Here is a 27,428-nt window from a genome sequence, read left to right as displayed (position 1 = left end):
ATTGCGGCAAATTTTCATCTGATTGGCGCAAACACTCAAACATGTACCTGCAACATCTTGTATTAAATAGAACATAGCGAAGGCCGTGCACATGCAGCCTACCTCGGAGAAACAGCCGCCGGGGCCCCCTCACCTGGATGACGATGTTGGTGGAGAAGGTGCCTGGACCATCCTGGACGACGTCGCAGTTGACGTCGTTGTAGGGGAGCACGATCTCGAAGTCAGTGGAGTTCTTGACGTCGGTCACGCACGAGTTGGGGCGGTTCTTGGCGTACACCTTGCCGTCGAAGAGAGTCGAAGTCGAGATGCGCGCCAACATCTCCATTCCCCGGCACTCGACCGTCACCTGCAACACGTCAGGAAGTAAGTAATTATCAAAAGAAGGCACCAGGAGGCCTGGTCGACGACCGGGCCGCGGGGACGCTAAGCCCCGGAAGCACCTCAAGGTAACCAAACCAGGAAGTGTTCAACACCAGCGACGTGTTCAACACCAGAGACGAGTTCTACGCCAGAGACGTGTTCTACGCCAGCGACGTGTTCAACACCAGCGACGTGTTCAACACCAGCGACGTGTTCAACACCAGCGACGTGTTCAACACCAGCGACGTGTTCAACACCAGCGACGTGTTCAACACCAGCGACGTGTTCAACACCAGCGACGTGTTCAACACCAGCGACGTGTTCGACGCCAGTGACCGCTACGCCTGCCCTGAGCGACTCATCTAACACAGTTGCAGTAATTATTGCAACAGGAAGTTGTAACTCAAACTTTTAGCTTGACGTATCGTCTTCGACGTTGTAAACAACGTTCTTGACAACGTTAACATCCGTGTTATAACATCGTGTTAACATCGTTAACATCGTGTTAACATCGTGTTAACATCGTGTTAACATCGTGATAACATCGTGTTAACATCGTGTTAACATCGTGTCATAACATCGTGTTATAACAACTTTAAGAACAATAATCGGGACTTCTCAGAGTTGTGAGTTAAAGCATCTAAATGCGCATTTGGTATTTAAGATTGATTGATGATGATTGATAAAAATTAAGCCACCCAAGAGGTGGCACGGGCATGAATAGTCCGTAATTGGCATTTAAAATACGTGTCAATCATTATATTGTACTTGATAGTAATTACTGTACATAACTAATTATCGTATAAAGTAGCAACAATTGTCGTATCTGATTCATTGCTTATGGTACATGATAACCATATTTACCGTATCTCGCAAAATAGTTTATGATTCTGGGCAGTAATAAGTAGCTTACCTGTCAACAATAATTACCGTACTAGGCAGCCGTTGCTTATCTTAAACTGCAGCTTTAAAGCAACAACAACACAGGTATCGTACCTCTGCCCCCCGCCCCGTAGGCATCGTACCTCTCTCCCGCCGCGTAGACATCGTACCTACGCTCCCCTTAACTAACGTACCTGGTAGCAGGACTGCATCTCGTGTGTGGTGGCGTTCTCGATCTGGAGGTAGGGCTCCTGGATGTGGGCGAGGGTGGCCGTCGAGTGGTGGGACAAGCGGCAGATCTTCTCCCCGGCCGACATGAAGTCGAAGGAGTAGCAGGTGAAGTTGGCCTTCATGCACCTGGTGATGTGCAGGGGGTTGAGGAGAGGAGGTATAACACGGGTATAACACTGATATAATACAGGTATAGCACGGGTATACTGTATAATATCGCATGCTAATGGTAATGCTACACTTATAAACAGTTTGGGAAAGACAGAGGTAGGAAAAATAAAGGAGGCATGGCAGAAAAAGGAAAGGATTAAACAGAGTTTGAGACATTCCGAGAGACAAGCAGAACTGCAAGTGAAGAGAACAGGGCAAGAATTAGAAGAGAGAGAGAGAAAGTAAGTAATTATCAATAGCAGGCATCAAACCGGGAAGGCTATGTAGCACCAAGAGAGAGAGAGAGAGAGATGCGCCTATCTGGGTGAGCTACCTGTCCTTGCACTCCTCGTTGCTCTCCACGTCTTGGTAAACAGCGTCCACGGTCTTCAGGATGCGGCCCCGCAGCGTCTGGAACTCACACATCTTCTGGGGCTTGGGCACGCACGCCACCTCCACGTAGTCAGCCTCCTCCTCGAGCTCCAGCAGGCGCTTGCGACCAGCCATGTTGCGGTCGACCTGCGCCAGGGTGCAGGTCTTGGTGGCGGCCTCGTAGGAGACGGCTCTGCGGGGGACGGGGGGAGAACGGGGAATTAGTTGGTTTTGTTTACATCCAGGAGGGGCGAGGAGAACACCTGAGGGGGGAGGGGAGGGGCAGACCCTCCCCCACGACTCATTCTTATTGCTACTTTAGACTTTCGGTCTTTTTTTTATTATTTTTTCCGTTGCCTGCGTCAATATTTACATATAAATATTTTCGTACTCACCCTTTACTAGATTTTAATTTATTGATTGTCATCCGCGCCAAGGAACTGCAAATACTAGTCTTACCTGCAGCCTCGACACGCTGAAGTGCCAAACAGAAACTAAGTGCCAACAGACTTAAGAGGTCCTAATGAGTCACCTGCCTGAAGTTGAAGTCTGAACGCCAAACAGCGTTTCCTTTTACGGTAATATCGAACTTCACTTGAAAAGAGCAATGTTCAATATTACCTCGACTTGTGTTCAGTTCAAAATGATTGAACATGAAAGTCAATAACGTCCCAAGAACGCGATGACTGTGAGAAAATAGTGAGTGTGTGAGCGTGGGGAGTGTAGGGAGACGCAAGTTTGATCCCCCAATATGGCTTCAATATTTTATCATAAAACTAGTAAATTTAATAGTTAATATAAAAAGGTGACGAAGCACGTGTATTAACCTACCGTTCTATTAATTTAATTAGGTATTATATTAGCAACTTTTACTAGGAATAGAATTGTTAAATTTCTAGCAAGTTGTTAAATTTGAATAGTTCAAATAGTTCAAAATGTTCTGTAATAATAGCCTTACGAATCTATTACAGTTCCTTCAATTACATATACAATAACAACCTAGGATTGCATAATGTTTCCTTAATTAGTTTCCTTAATTCTTATGCTCTTATGTACTGCAAGCGTTTAAGGTAATTAACAGTAGAAAGCGCTCAGACTACATAGCATTTGGAAGGCATATAAGGACAAGGATCTGGGATGGTGCCCAACCACTTGCACGGTCGGGGATTGAACGCCGACCTGCAGGAAGTGAAATCGTCGCTCTACCGACAAGTCCAAGAGGTTGGACTAATATCATTAAGTATTCTCAGATGGACTTTTTCCTCCATATCATTAAATAAATTATCAACACTTCTAAAAAACACGACTTGCGCAAACGTATCATTCATACACAATTTCAAATGTAGATATAATAGAGCCCAATAGGCACAGGAACCTGTACACCAGTTGACTGACAGTTAAGAAGCGGAATCAAAGAGCCGAAGCTCAACCCCCACAAGCACAACTAGGTAAGTACCCGCAAACATGTGCAGGCTGCAAATATTTTCTCGCTAACAAATACAATATTTAGTTTCGTGTGTGCTATAACTGTCTTTGTAGCGTCAGCAGTCAGACGCACCGTACGGGTCATCCCTGCTTACATTACCAGCAGCTCACACTCCCAGAGAACCCTCCTACACAGCTCCCACCACTGGCCAGCCACCACCTGCAGGCCCACCACTGGCCAGCCACCACCTGCAGGCCCACTACTGGCCAGCCACCACGTGCAGAGCTCCGACGAAAATTCAGCCATATTCCAGCAAGCTCCCGTCACGAAGCTTCCTCACGAAACTCTTGCAAGAACCAAGGCCGCTTTGGTTGACCCAACAACCAACCCACAGAACCCCAATCGACTCACCCACTGAGTATACCCACCACCCCACAGGCGACCGAACCACTCACTCACCTGCAGATAAACTTGTCTTCAGTGAGGCAGGCGAGGACACACAAGCCCCTGGAGGCTACGGTCTTGGAGTCGGCGCGGAAGCGGTTAGTGATGGCCAGACCAGGAACGGTCTCGTAGGCCCAGGGGGAGGCGCAGGTGGGACGCTGGGAGGCCAGACACACCTTCTGGGCGTAAAGCGTGAACACCGGGAACTGCGACACTGCCAGGGACGCTGAAAGAGAACACAGTGTGAACACAACTGGGTAAATACTGGTTTGGAAGTAAGTAATTATCAAAAGAATACTGGTTTGGAAACCGGGTTATTGATCAATGGTACAAACTACCGGTTAACATAATAATTGACGGGGATCACTTGATTGTTTGAAGCGTAAGTTACATATATATAAATGAGTTTGGGTGGATATAATTTCAAGTTGCCTGTATGGGCCAATGGGGCTTCTGCAGTTCCATTTATTATGTTCACTGGTTGTTATTGTCTGAACGTGACATTTAAAAACTATAAGCCTCAACTTACGCTCTTAACATACCACTGTTTGCCAATAATCAATTCCTTTTTTTAAATAGGGTTTGGATTAATTAGCGATGTATATCTGAGATAACTCCCTCTATCCAGCGTTCTAACAAGTTCAATAAATATAAGCATAGCAAGTTCCATTTGGAAAATCTAGGCTTCTAGAGCGTAGCATAAGATATCTTTAAACTAACAACTATGATCTTACTGAAACTATCGTCACATCATTAATATTGTTCATATAATTATTGAATGTCATTCTGTTCACTGATCATCTCAACTCATTCGTTCCACTCTCCGTGGAAGATAGAATTTGCTGTCCTTAAATCCATTCAAATATTTCTTTAAGGTCCCATACCTTGTTATAAAGTCCCATCTCTTGTTATAAGGGCCCATCTCTCTCTTTTCTATTAAATTACATGGCATGGGAGTGTGTGTGTGTGTGTGTGTGTGTGTGTGTGTGTGTGTGTGTGTGTGTGTGTGTGTGTGTGTGCGTGTGTGTGTAAGTGAGGGGGTCTAAGGCAGGGCAGGCAGCCTGGTGACCTACAATAGACCACCATAAGAAAAACCTGTGCGACCACCCTCACCCCCTCTTCCCAACTTTCTGTACCCCCCCCCTCCTCCTCCTCCCTACTTCCCCTACTCATACCCCTCTTCTATTCCTTCCTTAAGCTTCCCTCTCGTATACCCTCCCACCCCACCTAGTGTCTTCCCCCATGCCTCCTCCCTTAGCTTACCCAGGTCAAATCTCCCTTGGTTCTTAAATCTAGGTGAACAGCCATGTGGTTTATCCCGTTAAACACGGATGCTGTCTAGTGTCAAATGCTGTCTAGTGTCACATGCAATGTGTTTACCAGGGAGGCAGCCTCGTGTCAACCAGGAGGCTCCCGTTTCTTCACCAGGAGGCTGCCTAGCACCTTCCCCACGCTCGTGTCATGCCACCCTCAGGATGCCGACACGTCCCCAGCCAGAACCTGAACGTCTCTAACAATGGGTCGCCTCTCCCAGAGCCATTATGTGGCTTCCCTTAATTAACTAATACCTTCACACCCCTACAGTCTCAACCCAGGAAGAGGCGCAGCAACCCATCCACGTGTGACAGCCTCAGCGCCAAGACAATCGGCCCACCATCCAGGGACGCCGATTCGTCTCGGAACCCAAAAACTGGATAGGAGTACACGTTGTTTAGGAGAAACACTTATGGAGGACTCTGGCCCTGCGGGACGCCATATTAGGTCTTGTGAGACCAGGGGTTCTGTTCTTCCCCAAATATAGGAATTCTGGAGGATCTAAGAGGTATTGTGGAGGGTCTGAGAGGTATTGTGGACGGTCTGAGAAATGAAATTTGCGAGAGTTAGGGAATAGGAGTTAAGCCAATGACCTTCGTGTGAGGGTGTCGTAGGGGAAGGGAGAGGGGCAGGCAGACCATTGACCTGTTGTCAGGGGGGCCAGAGTCAGGCTCCCTCACTAACCCGCGGCAGAGCCCTGCTAGGTCTAACTGTACCATGGGGGGCTAAGGTCTAACTGTACCATGGGGGGCTAAGGTCTAACTGTACCATGGGGGGCTAAGGTCTAACTGTACCATGGGGGGCTAAGGTCTAACTGTACCATGGGGGGCTAAGGTCTAACTGTACCATGGGGGCTAAGGTCTAACTGTACCATGGGGGGCTAAGGTCTAACTGTACCATGGGGGGCTAAGGTCTAACTGTACCATGGGGGGCTAAGGTCTAACTGTACCATGGGGGGCTCCACTCACGTGCCCCCCAAACGAACGACCACCTTGGAAAAGTGGGAAATACAAGACCCAGAGTCAGTAACACCTTTGTCATCATTAAAAACTGCTAGAGTTTCAGTTCGGAATAAGATGTACTCAATGCTCTCGTGTCTACAAAAGTTTGACTTCCACAAAGATGCAATTCATCTGGTTGAGATGGAATTAAAACTCTGTTATCCGATATAATTCGCTCATGTGTAAAATTAATTAGTTATTAGCGGTAACTAATCTTATTTTTCCTTTTACTGCGATGACTTCCTTAGGAATGTGTATGTGTGTCCATTTTAGTCAATTTTCTATGTATCTTTATTCGATTCATAACAGCCGTCAGTCACACCAACGCTCGTGATCTATAGAGTAATAAGTTGCAAAACCTCGTCGGACCTTCCCAACCAGGCTGTCCCTTCTCTTGCCACCATACTTACACCCACCATACCAACACATACCTTCAACACACACACACACACACACAGGCGGGAGGCGGGACCAAAGAGCCAGAGCTCAACCCCCGCAAGCACAATTAGGTGAGTACACACACACACACACACACACACACACACACACACACACACTTCCACCTTCCTCGATCACCTTTGTTGGTCTAGTGGTACATACCTTAACAAATAAGAAATCTATATTAAATAAATCCTTAAAACCTGTTCGTCTGTCCTTAACACACTGTGACGCCGCAGACTGGAATTCGATTAAGCTTGGACTGATGAAGAAGAACCTCCGTGAACTCTATATTTCTATAATAATAGAACAGACCACGGAATCTATCCTTCTATATAATTAGAAAGCCTGTCTGTCTGGGTGTGTGGAGGACGCCAGTGAAGAACAAAGGTCAGCCGCGGAAGGGTTGACCCGTGTTCTTCACCCAGGTACCGCCAGGTACTTCGCTAATGTATAAGAATCTGTTTTGTCTTACGGATGAACTTCCGTTTAGTCCAGCCAGAACGACAGCGATTTATATAAGTCGTTACGAATAAATTAACTGAATCTGACTAAGCGTTCCTCTTCTGTTGTGTTGACATCACCGTCAGAAGCAAGGAGGAGGAGTTCATGTGACTCAAGAGTGGGGAATCCTTCAAGATGTAGGGCGTGCCTTGGGCGAGGAGAGGTGAGTGACCGCTCGCTTCCTTCTACAGGTGTCCTGACTCATGTAGACGTTCTGGTAGCAGGTTCCTCTTCCTGCTTGCTTATTCATGTTTCTTAAGGGAGTCGTCCTGCTTTTGGGCTCGTCTACACGTTGAACATTTAATTCTTGTCTATTTCATCGACAATTCCATATCTTGTATTTTCTGACCACAAGAGAAAGATAACATGATCCTAACATACAAGGTTTTTAGAAGCATTCACAAAGTGGATAAAACGAGATGTTTATTATGAATAGTGCTAAGACGACAGGATATGAATGAACGCCATAAAATCCAAGATGAGCCATTAGGTTGTAATACACAGATTCGGGAAAAGATACGATAAGAAACGAGATAGCCATTGATATATCCGACCGGTGGTTGAAAGGTTGGGAACCAAGAGCTGGCATTCGCCCTGCAAGTCCCCATGAAGGAGATTATAAGAACACAATAATTACGAAGACGATCGCCGTAGGTGCAATAGTAATTAACACAGGAGCGGTTGTCATCACGGCCGTCCCATCTCGCTAACGGCCTCTCCAGGATATTATTACACAGTCTCGCTATATTAGTGTGTTCTCGTCCAAGAAGGTGAGAGAGTTTTTATATAAGTGTCTTCTGTGATGAGACGCCTTAATATAATTCTCTCTCTCTCTCTCTCTCTCTCTCTCTCTCTCTCTCTCTCTCTCTCTCTCTCTCTCTCTCTCTCTCTCTCTCTCTCTCTCTCTCTCTCTCTCCTGTCCTGTCCTGTGAAACTTTTGTTAGGACTGATCAACCTCTGGACGGCCCAAGAATGGCCTCACCGAAGAATGGCCTTCCTGGTAGCCTAATGCTAGTGTCGGAGCGCTACAGGTGCAACAGGCATGCAAGAAGAGGGAAGGATGCAAAGAGAATGGAACATAATAAGATGGGGAAGAGAAGGAAGAGGGGGAATGACGAGGCTGTGTCGAGGAAATACCCAGAGAGGAGAAGATGACCGACAAGTGTTACTGCGCGGGGTCATAGCTTGGCTGATGACCTCCTTCGCTCGCCGTATTGGGCTGGATGGGGTCAGGCGTCTCATATATAATGAGGCACCGATGTACGAGTATACACCATTTGGTCACCACTTGGTCCGGGAGACATCTCCCGTCACGCAGGGTGCAGTTGCGCCTCCACAGATCTCCAGTATCATCTTTTGATACTGGTAATGGCTCGAAAGGGCCACCACTTACGGGCTATTCATGCCCGTGCCACCTCTTGGGTGGCTTAATCTTCATCAATCATCAATCTACGAGTATAATTGTACCACTTATGGGCTATTCATGCCCGTGCCACCTCTTGGGTGGCTTAATCTTTATCAATCAATCAATCATGTGAGTATGAGCTGGACTCTCACGCACAAGCTAAGCTCTTCAGCCTTTGACAGAGTGCATCATGAGAAGCTCATTACAAGGCGAACTAGACAGGCTTTCAAAATGAATGACAGATTGCCAGACGCAGGTTAATGCTGAAAAATATTGTTATGTGTTTAGGTAAGAATAATAGAGTTCTCAGATATGAAATGGACAATGTTAAAATTTCAAAGTCTTAATGTGAGAAAGATCTAGGAATCACGATTAGTCAAGAATCTTAAACCAAAAAAAAAAACAATCAAACGGGACACTGGGATTTATTTCTTGAAGAGTTAGCAACGAAACATCTTACATTAGTCCCCAGCTTTATCTTGCCCTTGTTAGGTTCCATTCACATCATGCAGCTCATTTGTTCTCAAAGGATTTGTGCGCCCCTTGAGGGACTTGAAGTAGAGGAGGGTAGAAATAGCCTAAGCTACTCTATCCCTTTGAGATATATTTTATTGTCTCAATAGACGTGCTTGAACTCTAACATGCAGCGCTGTATTAGTCTCTCTACTGCACAACGGATATAAGTTCACATTAACGTGTGCAATAAAGGATGACGAATCTAATCTGCCCGAAACGCTTTGCGCTGCCCGAAACGCTTTGCGTAATAGTGGCTTTAGGCATTGTATGTACTAGCTCTATCTATTAAGCCAACAAACTTTGTAAAATCTCTTTATGTATGTACCTTTACCTAAATAAATTATTATTATTATTATTATTAATCGAATTTTCGTCCACGAGGACGAATCTAATCCCAAGAATTAGAAGCCTTCCTTAAGATAAAAAAAAAGCTTAACTTACATTCTCTAGAAAGCGTAGGAGTAAACCGTGACATGATTTAAGTATACAAGTGTATCAAAGGGTGTAAATAAATGTAAATAAATCTTTAAATATATCAAAACAAAATCAATAGTATAAGTTTAGATTCAGGAAAGACCTGGGCAAATACTGGTTTCAAAAGAGAGTAGTTTTATTTATTATGGAACAAAGTATCGGTTAGCATAAGAGACATGGGAGCGTTGGATTGTTTCAAGTGTAGGTTAGACACGTATATGAACGAGTTTGGGATGATATAAATGAGTGCTGCCTCGTATGGGTCAATAGTCCTTCAGCAGTTGCAACTGTTCTTGTGTTTTATTGACCTAAGTTCTTCATCTCATGTGTCAGGGTCGTTAGATGCGGGTCTGTTCCTTCTCCTGATGTCACACTATTCAGCTCAAGCTCAGTATTTCAGCTGATGTCAGGATAATTAAATAGATTGTAAACATTCAACAGGTGTGAAATCTTTCAGCTAATGTCAAAGGTTTCAAATAACGTTGGAAGCCAAATATTTTAGTCCCCAGACAAACGTTACAGCTTCCAGCCAAACTTTCAGCCCCCAGCCAACCGTTCGGCACCCCAGCCAACCGTTCGGCACCCCAGCCAACCGTTCGGCACCCCAGCCAAACGTTCGGCACCCCAGCCAAACGTTCGGCACCCCAGCCAACCGTTCGGCACCCCAGCCAACCGTTCGGCACCCCAGCCAACCGTTCGGCACCCCAGCCAAACGTTCGGCACCCCAGGCAACCGTTCGGCACCCCAGCCAACCGTTCGGCACCCCAGCCAAACGTTCGGCCCCCAACTAAACGTTCAGCCCCCAACCAAACGTTCCGCAGGGTTCACCTACTGTGTAGTGTAATTACCTGTTTATATATGGCAGTCACGGAGCTGGGCGGGGCTTATATAAAATGGGTTTTACGCTGGTGAGCTGTTGTGTTGCTGAGGCACTCAGGTCGTGAGACACTCAGGTCGTGTTAGACTGAGATCGTGTTAGACTGAGTGTTAGATTGTGTTAAACTAAAATCTTAAAAAGTAGAAGATTAAATCTTAAGCAGTAAATCAAAAGCAGTTGACTACTTGAGGTTATAGTACTGCTGGAGATTACATTCTGCATGTTAAGTCCTAATCAATTCTGGATTTTATAACTGCCTTTCAGGCAAAACATCTCACACACCTGTTGAATACGTGTTTACATAAAATCTAAGTTCAACTTGATGTTTATCTACATTGTTCGCATTTTATGTTATGTTCATTTTAATAATGGTAATAAACATGCGATAAACTTTACTGTGTGTAGATTATAAGGTCAAGTCCCGCTGCAAAACGAGACATATTAACTTTTTTTCATCATCAATCATTTGCGGAAGATTGGAAGTTTTGCGTGAAGAAGCCTTTCAAGATGTGGCTCCGGCAGAAGAGTTGCGTCGAGTCCTGTGGTTCAGTAGCTGCGTATACGAATATAAACTGCCGATATGTGAACGCGAAGAACACTTTTGACAACCACGGCAGGAGGAAGAACGGATCTGAATCACAGGATAGCAAGCTTTTCCCCCATTAACTGCTGCTCGTGATTCGTATGAGTTTCATGTGTTGATCATGATAGACAGGATTCTCAGGCGAGGCGTCTGTGGTCTCAGGAGGTCGGGAGGGATGGGCGGGTGTCCGGACTAGCGAGCGTGTCCCAGAATGCAAGATGCGACTAGCAAGAGGTGGAGAGGGGGGCGTGTGACCTCATCCGGACTAACGGAACGCTCCAGCCGCTGCCCTCTGGTCAACCTTCCCCAGAAAAGGTCATAAGACTCCTCTCGGCTTGCCAGAGAAGCAGACGGGATCCGGTGCTTAGTAGGTCAGTGTCTAGTTCAGCCGTCAGTAGGCTAACTGTTGAATAAAATGGAGGGCGCGGCAAGAATGCTGATGGCACAAGCCGCCACCTTGAAGATCACCTTAGAATGACTCGGGTTTCTAACCAGATACCTTCGTTATTGCTGTGCAATCTGCGAGGCCCGAGAGAAACCCCATCTCCACGGGTATCTGAAGACAAGGCTCCAGAGGGAGCCATCAGAACACGTTACTAATGCAAAATGAAGACAAAATCAGGAAAAAACGAAACTCATGGGATAATACCATGTAACGTCACAGTATAAATTGCATGTTTTTAAACTGGTAAATTGGCTTCTATATCACGGAGCCCGAGGACTGAGATAATGATTGTCTGAGCATCGAGTGTTCCCATCAAAATACCATTGTAAAGGACACGACGTGATTGTTGCTCCCAGTTCTCTGCCACTGCAGCTTGGTCTGAGGATACTGTCATTATAAAACGTCATTCCGTGAGGATCAGCTTTACACTACGTGTGTCTAATTATTACGGATGACAGTGTTGCGTTCCAGGTACTGCCATCATGACAGTACAAGTCCAGTACTGCCATCGTGACAGTTCAAGTCCAGTACTGATCCCTAGCCAGTACAGGCGATGTTCTGTTCCATTACCCGTTCATAACCCCAGTCACGTCATCTCCCCAACACCAGCTTTGGAATGTGGTTCCTCTCGCTATGAACCCAATAATGATAGAATTTCACATGTGAAAATTCTAGGAATGGCATTCTCTCTCTCTCTCTCTCTCTCTCTGCAGGGCAAGTTCCCACGGCCGTTTAGTTACTTTAGTTCATTTAGCAACCACTTGGACTGGTCGATACAACGACAATCTCGCCTCTTCCAGGTCGGCGTTCAATCCCCAACCGTCCAAATAGTGGAGCCACCATTCCTTCCCTCCAACCTATCCCAAATCCTTATCCCCCTATCCCTCTCAAATGCTATATAGTCGTAATATCTTAGTTCATTTACACAACCCCGCTCCTGTGCCAGGTAAGTCCACTACGGGCTCACCATAGCCAGTGCTACTTGGAACTTTTGTTCTGAGTAGCTAAATCTAAAACAAGAACAACAAGTTCATTTATCACATACCCTATACCCATCCAGGAAGGTCCCTAAATACCACGGCTGGGACGCCTCGGACACCTGGCTGGGATATCTGGTAGTACATGATTTTGATTAAAAATTTTGATTGGTAGGAGTTACCTCGAAATTCTTTTGAGGTGGAGTTGGTATAGGATGTGGTGGGGTAGGTGAAGATGATGTGAAGATGGCGGTGAAGGTGGAGATGATGGTGAAGGAGTATGAGTATCTGGCTTGACTTTGGGGTTGGGGACTTAAGAAAAAAGGAGAGCAGATACTGGGTCGTCTCTTAACACGATCTGCCACGCTCAGACCGATAAAAACTGACGGCGCCAGACCTCCGGCTCTTGACCACATACACTCCAGCGGGGCAAGGGCCAGTGTCCCCCATGCCTGGAAGGCCGAGGTGCTGGAACAGACTGCCAGGAAGTGACCACCTGCCCGAGAGGTCATAGTACGGGATGAACCAGTAACCACATGCCTGTGAGACCGAAGGATGGGAAGAGCCAGTAAAGAGTGACAACAATTCAAAATTCGGACAGCGCAATATTTCGATGTTAGCGAAAAAAGAAAAATGAAATTATTCGTACTGCTGGTGGGAGAGTAGTAGTGATGCTGCAGGAGAGCAGAGATGCTGCAGGAGAGCAGAGATGCTGCAGGATATAGCTCTACAGTAACCAATCAACATACAGTCACGCTTGAAGTGATTGAAACTGGTTTGGCTTCCACTCTTGGGTAGCAGAACATTGTAGGGGGAAGTAGTTCCTACCAGGAATGTAACCGACAACTCTGGCTAGGATTCATCAAGTATTTACGCAACTGCTTCCTTGAGGTGGACGGTAGAGCGACGGTCTCGCTTCATGCAGGTCGGCGTTCAATCCCCGACCGTCCAAGTGGTTGGGTACCATTCCATCCCTCCGTCCCATCCAAAATCCTTGTCCTCATTCTTTCCAAGTACTGTACAATCGTAATGGATCGGCGCTTTCTCCTGGTGATTACCTAACCTTACGAAACATGTACATCTTTCCTCAATCCTGACAGCCTTGTTTACATTAAACAGTTTGTGAACATTGAAGCACTACGAGGTTGTTTATAACAATAATAAACAAGGGTTGTGAAGCTTCGAAGCCTATAAACACTTTAATAAATGTAAACAAAGCCGCCAGGATTCAGAAATATGTTCATGTTCGCCAAGTTTCATAACTTACCAAACTTTGTTATGGTAAGTTAGCTTGATGGATCCTGGTCAAAATGTTCTACAAGAAGCTTGTTATTTAGGCTTTACAACGTGACCAAGTCAACATGTGTTCTTCAGACTCTACTGCATCACGCAGTGACAAAGATGAGTACAAGCTTAAACACCCACGAATTCAAACAAATATACAAAGTGCACTCACACCTACACATGTCGTGTAGATATGATAGAGCCCAAGTTGAGAGGGATCAAAGTGCTGAAGTTCAACCCCCGTAAGCACAACTAGGCGAGTACATACCTCGCGCACACACACACACACACACACACACACACACACACACACACACACACACACACACACACACACACACACACACACACGCACGCACGCTACGGTCTAGACGTACAAGACGTGCTAGACCTCTAGACGCACTGGCACGTCTAAGGTCACGATCTTCTGATTATGGTAATGATCATGCTGGGGTCATCTCCGTGGTTCCCAGCGTCGGGTCGTGAAGCTGGGTGCTCTCTCTCTCTCTCTCTCTCTCTCTCTCTCTCTCTCTCTCTCTCTCTCTCATAAACACCGTGAAACACCCTCGCATCATGAAGCGGATGTAATCAATATTATCACACTGCAGCTCTCTAACCTCTATTTCCTTTCCATCTTCCCTTCTTCTCTCTCTCTCTCCCCTCTACCCCCCCCCCATCCCTCTCTCTCTCTCTCCCTCTCTACCCCCTATCCCTCTCCATTTCTCCCCTTTTACCCCTTAAACCTCTCTATCTCTCTCTCTCTGTGCCCTCAATTTCATCTTACCTGCCTCTATCCCTTCTCTATCCCCACCGTCCTCCCCCCCCCCCCCACAAAGCAGCATCCCGCACCAGCATCCCCCTTTGTCACATCTCCGCTGCCTTAGATGAAAAGAGGGAGTATAAAGAGCTCCTTAAGGGGTATACCCGTGTTACAGATAACTAATGATGGCTAATGGTACCTCCCGTTATATTTATGAGTATGTTGTAGATTTATGAGGTTATACTCACAAGCACTTCATCAGAGGGACGTTATATCTGATGTCTCATGTGAATTGTTTTATTTAAAAATAATGATGATAATGATTTAAAAAAAGAATAATAATAAAAAACGCTAGCTAAGAATCCATTTGGTTCTATAAATACATGTATCCTCTCCGTAGAGAGGATACATGTGTCATGACCTTTGGTATAGCTGGAGAATTCCATAGTGCCTGGTATAAAGGATTAGTGTGAAATCTTAAAGAAATGTCGATGGGAATCTTCTACATCTCATTGTAAACTAAAGTGACCTAATCTTCCTGCTGGACGTCAACAATCAGGTCCCCCCCCCCCCCCGCGACCATACCATACAGGTCCGGGGCCCAGGAGCTAGCGCCTATGCAGGTAATTGTACACCTGCATAGGCGGGTGTACAATGTTTTCCAGGAGACTAGAAAGATGTAAATTCGTTCAATGAAACTGTGTAGTCACTTATTTGTGCTTGCGAGGGGGTTGAGCTCTGGCTCTTTGGTCCCGTCTCCTGTGTACGCTGTGAGAAGAGTTGCCAGATCAGGCAACAAGGTTATATTATGAAACAGTTACATACCTGGTAACATTGTCTTTTGTAGAGACGCTTTTGTTGTTTATTGGACAGAGAAAGAGAGGATGAATGCAACATAGAACGACACAAAATAGCAAAATAGATAGCCAAATGATGTATAGATAGTTTGTTTCGTTGAAAACCAGAAGATTATAAGACTTATTCATTGTTCTGCATCTTGGTTATCCGCTTGAGAACTGCCGTCTCTTAGCACTGATAAAAGTCTTATCTGGGAGGAGGAGCTGAGAGGGAGAGAGGTGTGAGTAAGGTGAGTAGTCCCGAGGCGTGAGTAACGGAGCCTAAACGATCCCTGACAGTAGAGGTCACCTCCTAAATGGAGGTGATTGGTGACCTCCATTTAGGGAGGCCACCTCCCTCCCTCCCGTTAAGCCACAGCTTCTCCCATCTCTGCCTGTTTCTCTCCCTTAAGCCACAGCTTCCTTCTTACCTTAAGCCTTAATGCTCTTTCTCTCTCTCCCTAATCCCTTCAAATCTTCCGCCTTTCCTTTGTTCTTCCGTCTCTCTCTCTCTCTCTCTCTCTCTCTCTCTCTCTCTCTCTCTCTCTCTCTCTCTCTCTCTCTCTCTCTCTCTCTCTCTCTCTCTCTCTCTCTATCTCTCCTTTCCATGAATCCTACATTCCGTCCACTCTCTTTCGCCCTGTCCTTACTTCTCCCATTTTCTCCTTTCTATCTTAATTTCTTCCTCCTACTTTACTTTTTTCCCTTTTTTTCCATCTGCTTCTCCACGAGGGCCATTTCCAGACACGTGGGTATACCCGGATAACGATAAATATTTACAGACGAAAGTATACTATAATGGTTCTAATCTTCATTTCTATCTGTTACATCCTGTCACCCAGGTTTCCTTTAGAGATCACTGACCTTCTCGCCGGAAATCCGAGTTAGACGAATTACAAATGATGAGAACAATCTTGGAAAAGCTCCGGACGATCTCTGGGATTTCTTGGGAAACAAGATGCCAACCAGAGTCGACATTTTAAGACATGACCAGGCAACTAGCATCACTGCCAAGATGTAAACCTTGTAGGAGAGGGAAACAAACAATCAACAATTTTGCACAGGACGGTGTTACCAATCTCCTAGTTTCCAGCATCATCTTGAAGTGAGCAATATGAAACCTTCAAGGAGTACTCAGCCTGGAAGCCCTTCCCCAGGAGATCCTCCGACACTCCCTTCAAGGAAGGGAGTGTTCATTGTCGACACTCGGGTAAGTGCTCGTTGTTCTCCATATCGTACGAACAATCCTAACAAACCGGTACCCTTACCCTTCCTTACCTTCGGGAGCCGGTCGGCCGAGCGGACAGCACGCTGAACTTGTCATCCTGTGGTCCTGGGTTCGATCCCAGGCGCCGGCGAGAAACAATGGGCAGAGTTTCTTTCACCCTATGCCCCTGTTACCTAGCAGTAAAATAGGTACCTGGGTGTTAGTCAGCTGTCACGGGCTGCTTCCTGGGGGTGGAGACCTGGTCGAGGACCGGGCCGCGGGGACACTAAAAAGGCCCGAAATCATCTCAAGATAACCTCAAGAAGATAACCCTAATTCTATTCCTCGGACAAAGTCTTAGGAGCCCAGTCAAGTTGTAACAGCCGACTGTTGTGAATTTCATCTTGAAGGAACGTTTAGTCATTGGTGTAGGGAGGACTTTGAAAACCCTAATAGGCTTCCTGTCCCCTGACAAGTTGAAAACCTTTAGAACACCAGCTCTGGAATAAGGTGAGCTAACAAGGGGTGCTAGTGTCGTTAAACACATAACTGAGCAACAGTGAGTGTGAGAGCCCCGTGAGTGGACCATACTGGGAGCTGGGGTGAATGTGACTACCTATATTGACGTTACCTTACTTCAGTCGGTACGTTAATGAACTAGAAATTTCAATCTACGACGATCCAAGCTGTTGAGCGCTGTTCCTTCACACCCACACACACACACACACACAGGTAGCTGAGCGGACAGCGCTCAGGGCTCGTAATTCTGTGGTCCGGGTTCGATTCCCGGACCAAGCAGAAACAAATGGGCAGAGTTTCTATCGCCTTGATGCCCCTGTTTACCAAGTAGCAAATAGGTACCTGGGAGTTAGACAACTGCTACGGGCTGCTTCCTGGGGATGTGTGCGTGTGTTAGAGCGAAATATATGTAGTAGACTTAATAGAGGAAAAATAGATTGGTTAGAAAGGCGGGGTCCAAGAGCTAATAGCTCGATTCTGCAGGCACAAATAGTAAACACACACAGACTGTGAAGTGATGCATGGAGGCCACTTCATTCCCCTGGTGAGTGTACTCAACTGGGGGACCCGCCTCCACAACATATCGACAAACAGCGGTGCAACAGTTGTCATTGTAGAGTCAGCTGCTGCTGTTGAAGCTACTCCTAACAACTCCTGGATGTCACCTGCCATTCCTCTTGTAGGCAGGTGGTTCGTTAAGACTTGTGTAGGAGGGCGGACTCTCATGATCGCCTTCATATATATTTTCTTGACAAAAAATACACTACCTGGCTGCCACAACCACAGCAGAGAACCCCCACCGCCCCTGTACGACCCCCGCCACCACCCATGTACGCCCTCCTACCACCCATGTACGCCCTCCCCCAGCACCAGTCCTTCACGCCCACGTCTACACACTTTCGCTACGCCAAACTACGAGGTGGTAACTACTGAATCACTAATGTACTTCCGGCCTTTGTGAAGCCCGATTCAGCCGGGTTGTGCTACGACAAGTGAATAACTTCACCTCCTGATTGATTCATGTTTATGTTAATGTCTTGCCCATGTGTGCAAGGAGGCGTGACGGAAAACAATCAGTTCTAAAATAAAATAAGATTTGTTGAAACAACGGCACGAAGACCATTAAGACTAACGGGTGTTTTATTTCCCAGGGAGTGGTCCTACGTGAGCAGCTGGCGTTACTGGCTTGGTGTCAGCGGCGGCCTCTTGCTGGTCCTCCACTCAGGCCCACACCTGGTGTGGTCCTTGTACGACGAGGGTGCTGGCTTGTGGTGGTGTGGGCGTTGATGCGGGCGTGGGTGTGTGTGTGAGAGTGTTGGCGTGTGTGAGTGTGGGCGTGTGTGTGTGTGAGTATGGGCGTGGGCGTGGGTGTGTCGGTGCGGGCATGGGTGCGTGATTCTGGAGCAGCATACACCGCCGACCTAATACCATCATATCTACCTGACTTCCTGACTCACTTCCTCCAGGCGTCCCTAGACTTCTTGGGCGAAGAACCTTCCGCTTGACGGAACAGAGTTCCTTTTGCGTAACCTTCCAGGTTAGGCAGCGCCTGTCGGGGCCATAAGAGCCATCACGGTGGACAAGAGAAACAATCTGGATGCAAATAATCACTCCCCGCAGAGGAAGACCGCAGACTCTGTCCGCCACCCAGCCCCCTTGGCGGAAGTCACTGCTCTCGTCTCACCTCACACGACCCAAGTAGCTGTCTCCGGGTGGAGTGAACGCTGCCTCAAGCCTCAAGTTACCTCAACTTTACTTTAACTTGAACAGTTACACACACAAAAACGCTTCAAACTCATATAAAAGCATAAGCAACAACCTGATTCGTGGGAAAGAACAGGTTACATGGAAGAGCAGCAGTTCGCTCATTATGACGGGGAGCAGCATAGCTGAGATGACCTCGGGGGACAAGATGAAAGCAGAAGCACACAGCCCGAGGCTGCTACAACCCCCCCACCCCCCACCCTCGCCTGGCTACATCAACACCTTTCACACGCTTCTCTCAGTTCTGTCATCCTGCTTTGTGATACGTCTTCCCTCATCACAAATAGTATTTTATAATAAATTTATATATATATTATATATATATATGTCGTACCTAGTAGCCAGAACGCACTTCTCAGCCTACTATGCAAGGCCCGATTTGCCTAATAAGCCAAGTTTTCCTGAATTAATATATTTTCTCTATTTTTTTTTCTTATGAAATGATAAAGCTACCCATTTCATTATGTATGTGGTCAATTTTTTTTAATTGGAGTTAAAATTAACGTAGATATATGACCGAACCTAACCAACCCTACCTAACGTAACCTATCTTTATAGGTTAGGTTAGGATAGGTAGCCGAAAAAGTTAGGGTAGGTTAGGTAGTCGAAAAACAATTAATTCATGAAAACTTGGCTTATTAAGCAAATCGGGCCTTGCATAGTAGGCTGAGAAGTGCATTCTGGCTACTAGGTACGACATATATATATATATATATATATATATATAGAGAGAGAGAGAGAGAGAGAGAGAGAGAGAGAGAGAGAGAGAGAGAGAATGAGAGAGAGAGAGAGAGAATGAGAGAGAGAAAGAGAGAATAGGTTAGGATAGGTAGCCGAAAAAGTTAGGGTAGGTTAGGTAGTCGAAAAACAATTAATTCATGAAAACTTGGCTTATTAGGCAAATCGGGCCTTGCATAGTAGGCTGAGAAGTGCATTCTGGCTACTAGGTACGACATATATATATATATATATATATATATATATATATATATATATAGAGAGAGAGAGAGAGAGAGAGAGAGAGAGAGAGAGAGAGAGAGAGAGAGAGAGAGAGAGAGAGAGAGAGAGAGAGAGAGAGAGAGAGAGAGAATGAGAGAGAGAGAGAGAGAATGAGAGAGAGAAAGAGAGAATGCGAGAGAGAAAGAGAATGAGAGAGAAAAAGAGAGAATGAGAGAAAGAGAATGAGAGAGAGAATGAGAGAATGCGAGAAAGAGAGAATGAGAGAATGCGAGAGAGAAAGAGAGAATGAGAGAGAGAAAGAGAATGAGAGAAAGAAAGAGAATGAGAGAGAGAAAGAGAGAATGAGAGAGAGAAAGAGAGAATGAGAGAGAGAAAGAGAGAATGAGAGAGAGAAAGAGAGAATGAGAGAGAGGTGGGGGGGGAGGGGGAAATCCGAACGCCGAACTCTGATCTCAGAGAAATTTGAACGGTTTAAGAAAAACCTGTTTTGCCAAGTTTTATTTCTAGTATACATGTTGAATTATAATTATTAAAAATAAGATTACCAATACGGAATTTCAGGCATTTTAGACCTGTTTTAGGGCATATTAAAAGAATTCATTTATGCTTCCTGAAGTTGCCTGTGTGATAATCATTTGATGTCTCCGGCAAACTTCTATAAATTGATGAGAGACTACAGGGCTTGAGGAGTGACGGAGAGAACTACATATACAGATTCAATATTATATTATATATAATACCTTAACCACTTGACCAACCGTGACTGTACAAAAGACGTTGGTAGCCGAGGCTATATCCCCAACATATGATTATATATATATTATATATATATATATATATATATATATATATATATATATATATATATATATATATATATGAGAGAGAGAGAGAGCAGCCCCAAGAGTGTGAGGTTAATATCTCTCTCTCTCTCTCTCTCTCTCTCTCTCTCTCTCTCTCTCTCTCTCTCTCTCTCTCTCTCTCTCTCTCTCTCTCTCTCTCTCTCTCTCTCCTGCAAGCACAGATAGGTTAGTGCAAACACCTAAGGGGAGGGTGACGCCTAGTCACCCTCCCCTCCCCTACTACACCTAGCTACCAGACGCGTCTAACAACTAGCAAATTACCGAGACTTGACCGACGTGGCGTGTTGCCTGAGCTGGGAGGTAAGCGAGGAGCAGCGCGCCGGGAGAGAGAGGACGCGCCTGTGTCGAGCGTTGACACAGTGAAGGTGGAACTGCGGAGTTCCTGGGTGACGGAGCCAGGCTGTTAGATGATGAGAATTCCCTGGTGTCTTACGGGGCTGTGGTACATATGTTCTCTCTCTCTCTCTCTCTCTCTCTCTCTCTCTCTCTCTCTCTGGTGTACGAGTGGAGATCCCGTGTCTCAGTGGGGGAGGAGGGCCAGAGCAACACCTACTTGGCTCTGATACGCTGAGTGCTGCAACAAGTCTTGGATGGTAGGAAAGACGGGAGTATGGAACCCTGCGTTCCACTGTCACTGCCGTAACTGGACATGGGGGGTGGAAGCTGGAAACGCAAATGAGTGGAAGAAACGCGAGGAAATTCAATGAATCATTCACGAGTGGTTGTTAAGTGGAATGCAATAAAGGAAGTCGTAGAAGCCACCTCCATACACAACTTCAAGAGCAGATATTACGCAGAACTCGAACGTAAAGTAACTTAATAAAAGCACCAGGTACAAAAGGCTTAGGTTGTTATCTATCAATGTTATATATCAATGTACTATAAACTGTAAGGGCTTGGTGGTGAATGTATTTCATTTTTCCACTAGTACTTCTCTGCTGACTAGATGGCCTTGTTGCTTTCGACTGGCATTACCAAAGCGCAGTTCAAAAGGTCATATATCCTCCATTCCATTCACCTGGGCTGTAGGAGACTCGAACCATGGACCCCACGTGTGTGAGGCCGAAGGTCCATCAACCGAGCTATTGAGTGGTCCTAATAAGGAAACTTTCCTTATTAAGGCCACTGAATAGCTCTGTTGATAGACCTTCGGCCTCACACACGTGGGGTCCACGGTTCGAGTCTCTAGAGTCCAGGTGAATGGGATGTTTATTTCCACAGAAATGTAGATGACAATTTATATATCCTCCATGATGTGCCTCTATACGGTTGTGCCTGCTTATGGGCGTCAGAGAGAGGCGGGGGAGGGACCACACAGTGACATAAAAGGATGGATAACGATGTAGTGTCACGCCAGGGTACAAGTTCATCACTTTCTTCACACAGAACCAAACTTTCGTTGTCCTAATTTTCCCGGAAGAGTGGAGCTCAACAAGTGAGTCCCGCGTAAAACACCAAGGTGATTACCCGAGTTTCCCCGATAATCACGTTTTCTGTTGCTCTTGCCCTCTTCCTCCTGGCGGAAGCGACCGTGACACCAGCTCCACCTCCCATATCAAACTCTCCCCCCACATTTTCTATAATATAATTGATGGTTATTGGCTGCTGTGTTTTTTAAATGGCTTCTCTTTTTTTTCTCCATGATCAATACTTTGTTCATGTTTTGTCACCGGTATTATTTGTAGTCGATTTAGAAAGTTGTTCTACTCCCCAAGCCCGTCATGGGCTCTGAATTGTATTGTAATAACTCTATCTAAAATGTTGTTGCTTGAAGCGGCCCGCAGGCCATCCACTACAATCCGACTGATCCGTCACTTCCTATAGGAACTTGTCTACTGTAAACCTCCACTATGTTCCGGCAATATTTCTTATATTGGAAATATATTGGTGGGTGAAGGTTGAGGAGCTGTGGACCTCTGACTGCGCCTATGGCAGTCTCCTCTTCACTAGGTCTATTCTGCACTTCCTACCATAGCTTTCGTTCTGGTTATTTCGTTGTGCATTTTTGGGATGATCCCAATAATTTAGGCACTTTATATGTGTGTGTTTTAATGCTATTTTAGCTTCAGCTACTGGGAACAAACAGTTCCAAGTAGCACGGGCTATGGTGAGCCCGTAGTGGACTTACCTGGCACAGGAGCGGGGCTGTAACTGTGTTTGAAGTATTCCCTCTGTTTTAAACATCTCTGAGTACCGAGGAGAACTCAATGTGGGAAAGCACAAGGGATTTGAAAAGTGTGAGCACTGTGGTGGCATCATTGATGTGAAGGTTCTCTTAATCCAGCCCATCATTGCCATCCCTGACGCTACGTGTGTTCCTAAAGGGTTAGGTCGTCCCACATCATTATTCCCAGATCCTTTACTGGTCTTTTTACTTGTCGGGCCCCATGTACGAGCTCGTAAATGGGGCTGAGAGCTCGTAAATGGGACCGAGAGCTCGGATATGAGAGCCAGGGGCCCCACATTCATGAAGCAGTTACGCCAGCACTTACGAACCTGTCCATCTTTCCTCAATCTTTGGCGGCTTTGTTTACAATTATTAAACAGTTAATGAGCTCCGAAGTACCAGGAGGTTGTTTATAACAATAACAACAGTTGATTGGGAAGTTTTCATGCTTGTAAACTGTTTAATAAATGTAACCAAAGACGTCAAAGATTGAGGAAAGATGTACAGGTTCGTAAGTACTTCCGTAACTGCTTCGTGAATCTGGCCCCAGAGCTCTGATGTCTGAAAGAGAGCTCGGAGATGGGAGGAACATTGAACTAACTGAACTGTCTAGCTCTCTGTCTCTAAAGAGTTCAGTTTCGTCACATCACACTCTGACAGTTGCGTTCAACTGAATGTACTCACCTAGTTGTGCTTGCGGGAGTTGAGCTTCGGCTCTTTGGTCCCGCCTCTCAACCGTCAATCAACTGGTGTACAGATTCCTGAGCCTACTGGGCTCTATCATATCTACATTTGAAACTGTGAATGGAGTCAGCCTACACCACATCACTGCCTAATGCATTCCACCTGTTAACTACTCTGACACTGACAAAGTTCATTCTAACGTCTCTGTGTCTCATTTGGGTACTCGGTTTCCACCTGTGTCCCCTTGCTCACGTACCACCTGTGCTAAACAGTTTATCTTTATCTACCCTATCAATTCTTCAGAGAATTTTGTAGGTAGTGATCATGTCTCCCCGAGCTCTCCTGTCTTCCAGTGTGGTGGGGGTTCAGTTCCAATATATGTACGCGTGTTATTAGGTGTATACATGTATGTCAGTACATATGTATAGCTGCGCGTGTATGCTTCTCCTGTGTGGTATGGAGGTTTCACCTTAAGTGCCCCCTTGACTCTGAGAGACAGTCAACTGGTGCCTTATTTTGATGATTGATGATTGATAAAGATTAAGCCACCCAAGAGGTGGCACGGGCATGAATAGCTCGTAAGTTATTTTGATATCAGTGAGATAAATATATAGTCTTCACCCTGTGTTGAGGCTGATATAGCAGGAGAATGGCAGGGTGAGAGGCAGAGTGAGAGGGAGACAATGAAGGGGGGAGAGAGAGAGAGAGAGGAAGCCCGGGAGAGAGGAAGAGAGAAATGAAAGAAAGAAGGAATGTAGGCGGGATGGAAGGAGAGAAAGAAGAAGGGCGTGAAGGAGACGGGAAGATGAACCAGGAAAACACGACAGAACAAATTAGGAACGCAACAAGTCTCTCTCCTTGTGAGGCAAGTGTCTCATCTTGCCTCCCTGGGCTCCCTCACCTCCTCACACTCCTACATATAAGGGGGGGGGGGCTATATATGTATTTTACCCACATAATCCTCCTCACGGGAGACATCTCCCGTCACGCAGGGTGCAGTCGCACCTCCACAGATCTCCAGTATCATCTATTGATACTGGAAATGGCTCAAAAGGGCCACCACTTATGGGCTATTCATGCCCAAGCCACCTTTTGGGTGGCTTAATCTTCTCTCTCTCTCATAATCCTCCTTCAACGAAAAACAATATCCATGGCGGGAAAACCCGAACCAGATTCGCAAAATACCCAACCCCCGACAACCATTTGTTTACGTAAACCTTGTATAAAGTAGCAGCAACACACATTCTTCAGCACATCGGAGTTCCATTGTCAATAGCACACAAGCACCCGTGATCAAAGCAGAGGAATCAACAAATGAAGAAATCCACAAGGGCCGTGACGAGGATTTGAACCTACGTCCGAGATCATCCCAGACGCTGCCTATATCGACTGAGCTACGACAGTCGAGGGCCCACATGCAGGTTCTGGCGGTGCGGGAGAGATCGGCAGCCACCTGGTGCAAAAAGAGAATCCGATCCTCCTCAAGCAGAGGTTTGTGAGAACGATACGACCCTCAATTGTCTTTATTTACACACATCATCTTTCGGGGTTTATAACATGGCGCGTCTTCCTTCGGGCAGCGTGTAACTTACTCACCTTTTCATTTATTTTTGTGAATATTTAAACCTAAATAAATCTGTAAACAAATAGTATTATACAATGTTGACCAGACCACACACTAGAAGATGAAGGGACGACGACGTTTCGGTCCGTTCTGGACCATTCTCAAGTCGATTGTCAGTATTATACAATAATCGGATTGTATACCTGTAGTTATGCTTGAGGCTTAGATAAGAAGAAATTGAGTATACAATACATACAGTTGCTGGCTATTCACCTGTGTAATTGCAGCACGAAGCATCGTGCAACAATGATATATATAATGATTTGACTGTCAATCTGTGCATGGAGGGCAGTTGACAGGCAGATGGCGCTGCTGGGTACTGCGTTATGCATGAGAGTAATTAGCAGGCCGAGCAGATAATAAGGCTGCGGTGGAGCATAATGACAGGTGTGATGCAGTAAAGTATAATGGCTATAATGAAGGGGGAGAGCCAGCCGCCTCGAGGGGACGAGGGAGGGAGCCGGGAAGGGGAACACCAGAGGTAAGGGGAGGCGGGAGGAAGAGACCGGGGTATGGAGGAGTGAGGGAGAGACGGTGGATGGGGAGAGAGACAGAGGAGTCAGAGAGACGAAGAGAAAATAGCGTGGAACTGTTACATAGAAGTACTTGTGACAGAGGAAGGTAGGAGAATGATGAGGAAAGAGGAGGAGGAGGAAGAGAAACTTGTTATTACATATCTGTGAGAGGAGAGCCCAGGGCCACCTGGGGTTGCCACAAGCAGCGGTCAAGCTCCAGGGAAGTGTGGGTTACCTTTCAACATTACCACAACGTCACGACTGCTGAAGAACTGCATAGTTGCCTTTGTAGAACCACGACACCCCTACGAGAAGGTGCTACTAGGGGTTCTGTGAGGTGGTACGAGGAGCTGTAGACAGTAATGGCCCTCGCCGTCCTGTAGGCGTCCCGTTCAGAACCAGAGAAGCGGTGGAGGCAGAGCTAAATATACAGCAGGATGAGGTTTGTCTCGCGTACAAAGAGAGCAGCGGGAACACTCCAGCGCGTCGCCACAGGGTTTCCCGCTGACGTCTGCCGCCTTTGTCGAAGCGCTTGGTCAGAGTCTTGATCAAAAGACCTTCGAATGCTGCTCAAGTGCGCTAACGTGTTCGCAAAAGGCAACAACAGGAAACCATTATCACTGAAACACGGCAGACAAAGGCATGTTTGGTACTGTGGCTGAAAGAGTCCAGCCATACGAAGCGTACGTGGAAAGAAAATTAATTATCCTCCTTGTTCTGTGTATCATCATCCAGGTCGCAGACATTCCTGTGAGGAAAGCCAGCGTCCGGAGCCAGTCTTCCCAGGCTCCTTGTCTCTCTACTTCCACTCTTCCGCTGGACTCTACCTAGCTACGGTCTCGACTACAAGCTGTTGAGTGGATCCCTGCATCATAAGGGTAGCACAGCTATCGCTGGGTCTAGTAATTCCTAATTCGTCTAGTAGTTCCCAGGACTAAGATGGCGCCACCTGCTAACCAGGACACCAACTATCATGGGCTTCGTGGCTACAGTTATAAAGAGGAACCTCTGGGCTCCTGACTCCTGGGGCCAGATTCACGAAGCAGTTACGCAAGCACTTACGAACCTGTACATCTTACCTCAGTCTTTGGCGGCTTTCTTTACCATTATTAAACAGTTAATGAGCTCCGAAGCACCAGGAGGCTGTTTATAACAATAACAACATATGATTGGGAAGTTTTCATGCTTGTAAACTGTTCAATAAATGTAACCAAAGCCGTCAAATATTGAGGGAAAGATGTACAGGTTCGTAAGTACTTGCGTAACTGCTTCCTGAATCTGGGCCCTGGTGTCGATGATGTGACCATTGCATACAGGGAGAGTTCACTGGGGACTGACGTGCTTGCGTTTCTGTGAAGCAAGTGAGCGAGACGAAGCGACGTGAAGGTATTTGCGTGACGCAGGTGAAAGATAACTGATTTACGACCACGTTTTCCTCGTACCTTTCTAAGCTGCTCTTTCTACAGAGGGAACAAATGTTTCTTAGTGCAGTTTTTTGTTATTAATGTATGAAGGCTTCAGACTTGAGTCACTTACCTCCAGCACCGAGAGACAACATAGACGAGAAGGTAAGCCCCACGAATAGTGTCGTAAGGCATAGTCGACACTATGCTCCGACTTGTTGAAGGTTCGTGTAAAGTTCAAATCCGACGACGTAAGTGTTCGCTACGTCAAGTGTTTGCTATGTCAAGTGCTTGATACGCCAAGTGTTTGATACACCAAGTGTTTGACAAGTCAAGTGTTTGATATCAATCATGTGTCATCTAAGGTTGAACTCCTAAAATCCTGAATACCGTTATGTGTGAGCGATTTCCTATTGGTTTTGCTGTTATGCCAAAGACTGAAA

General features: G+C 46.1%; 1 protein-coding gene across 1 annotated transcript in view; it reads right to left on the bottom strand.

Annotated features, from left to right (window-relative positions):
• LOC123770358 (uncharacterized) overlaps positions 1-27,428 on the bottom strand; it is a 66,911-nt gene that overhangs the window by 7,028 nt on the left and 32,455 nt on the right. The window contains exons 2-5 of the mRNA XM_045762184.2: positions 3,881-4,091; positions 1,958-2,188; positions 1,437-1,599; positions 134-346 (exon numbers count right to left, since the gene is read on the bottom strand). Coding sequence (XP_045618140.1) covers positions 134-346; positions 1,437-1,599; positions 1,958-2,188; positions 3,881-4,091 — 818 coding nt within the window. The remainder of the gene's footprint in view (positions 1-133; positions 347-1,436; positions 1,600-1,957; positions 2,189-3,880; positions 4,092-27,428) is intronic.

This window comes from Procambarus clarkii, chromosome 42, assembly GCF_040958095.1.
Source record: "Procambarus clarkii isolate CNS0578487 chromosome 42, FALCON_Pclarkii_2.0, whole genome shotgun sequence".
Taxonomy (NCBI): domain Eukaryota; kingdom Metazoa; phylum Arthropoda; class Malacostraca; order Decapoda; family Cambaridae; genus Procambarus; species Procambarus clarkii.
Note: the sequence above shows the minus strand (reverse complement) of the source record. Positions and strands in the feature narration are given on the sequence as shown.